This window comes from Protobothrops mucrosquamatus, unplaced genomic scaffold (assembly GCF_001527695.2).
Source record: "Protobothrops mucrosquamatus isolate PMUCROS unplaced genomic scaffold, P.Mucros_1.0 scaffold280, whole genome shotgun sequence".
In the NCBI taxonomy this organism is placed as follows: Eukaryota; Metazoa; Chordata; class Lepidosauria; order Squamata; family Viperidae; genus Protobothrops; species Protobothrops mucrosquamatus.
Window position 1 is genome coordinate 73,351 of NW_015386624.1, and position 1,014 is coordinate 74,364.

Here is a 1,014-nt window from a genome sequence, read left to right on the forward strand (position 1 = left end):
AACTCAGAGCTTTCCCAAAGAGAGGCCTGGATTAAGAGACTGTGCAGTCCTAAACTGGAGGGGGGGGGAGAGAGGTTCATCACACATCCTAGAACAGGTATGTCAAACACGCGACATCACGTGACGTGTCACCACGTATCGTGACTTTTTCCCCATTGCCGGCAATGGGGTGGGCGCAGTTTCATCGTGACGCATCCAGCCCGTGGGCCGGCACTTTTGACATGCCTGCCTGGGAGCTTCTAGGGGCTCTCAAGATATATCTAGGACAGGGGTCCCCAGGGCCACGGACTCTTGGCCAGCAGGCTGTGGAAATGGCTGGCCGATGCGCACATTCGCCCCTTGCGCTAGCGCCCGTGGCCCCATTTGCGCATGCACGTGGGCGCAAAGGGAGATACTAGCGTGGGGTGGGTATCTACGGCCCATTTGCGCATGAGCCACTAGCCTGGGTGGGTTGCGTGACCCATTAGTGCATGCGCAAATGGGCTGCTAGCTGCCATGTGAGGTGCGTGGCCATGCGCATGGTACCAGCTGCATGCGCGAACAGGGCTGCGAGCCTAGAAAGGTTGGAGACCTCTGATCTAGGAGCTTAGAAGTTACAGCTTTAGTTTGGCAAGATTCTCTCAAGATATAGTTTGGCAAGATTTGATGTAAGCAAATAAAAGACTGGGCTTGATTGGATCTCATTGTCTCATTTCTGGGATTGAGCCTGACAGTGGCTTAGTTCAAAGCCCAGAGGAATCCAGCTGCCCTTGACCAACATTTTTTTATTTGCACACTCCATTGAGTCTGTCCTCCCCAAATCTCACCGAGGCAGAGTGCTTGCGATGATGTTTCTTTGGCTTCTTGGCGTGCTTCTTGGCCTTGGTATGGAAATGCTGGCACTCACTCTGGGGAAAAAGGACAACTTAATTACCTGGGCCCTTTGGAACACGGCCTCCCATTGCCATCGCCTTCTCTTCCCCTAAACTCTGCTGAAGACGTTACCTAGTCTGGTAACGAAACGTCTGGAAACCC

At 53.5% G+C, this 1,014-nt stretch overlaps 1 protein-coding gene across 1 annotated transcript in view; it reads right to left on the minus strand.

Annotated features, from left to right (window-relative positions):
* Window positions 1-1,014, minus strand: part of PRPF40B (pre-mRNA processing factor 40 homolog B) — a 25,243-nt gene that overhangs the window by 3,487 nt on the left and 20,742 nt on the right. The window contains exon 20 of the mRNA XM_015814746.2: window positions 807-887. Coding sequence (XP_015670232.2) covers window positions 807-887 — 81 coding nt within the window. The remainder of the gene's footprint in view (window positions 1-806; window positions 888-1,014) is intronic.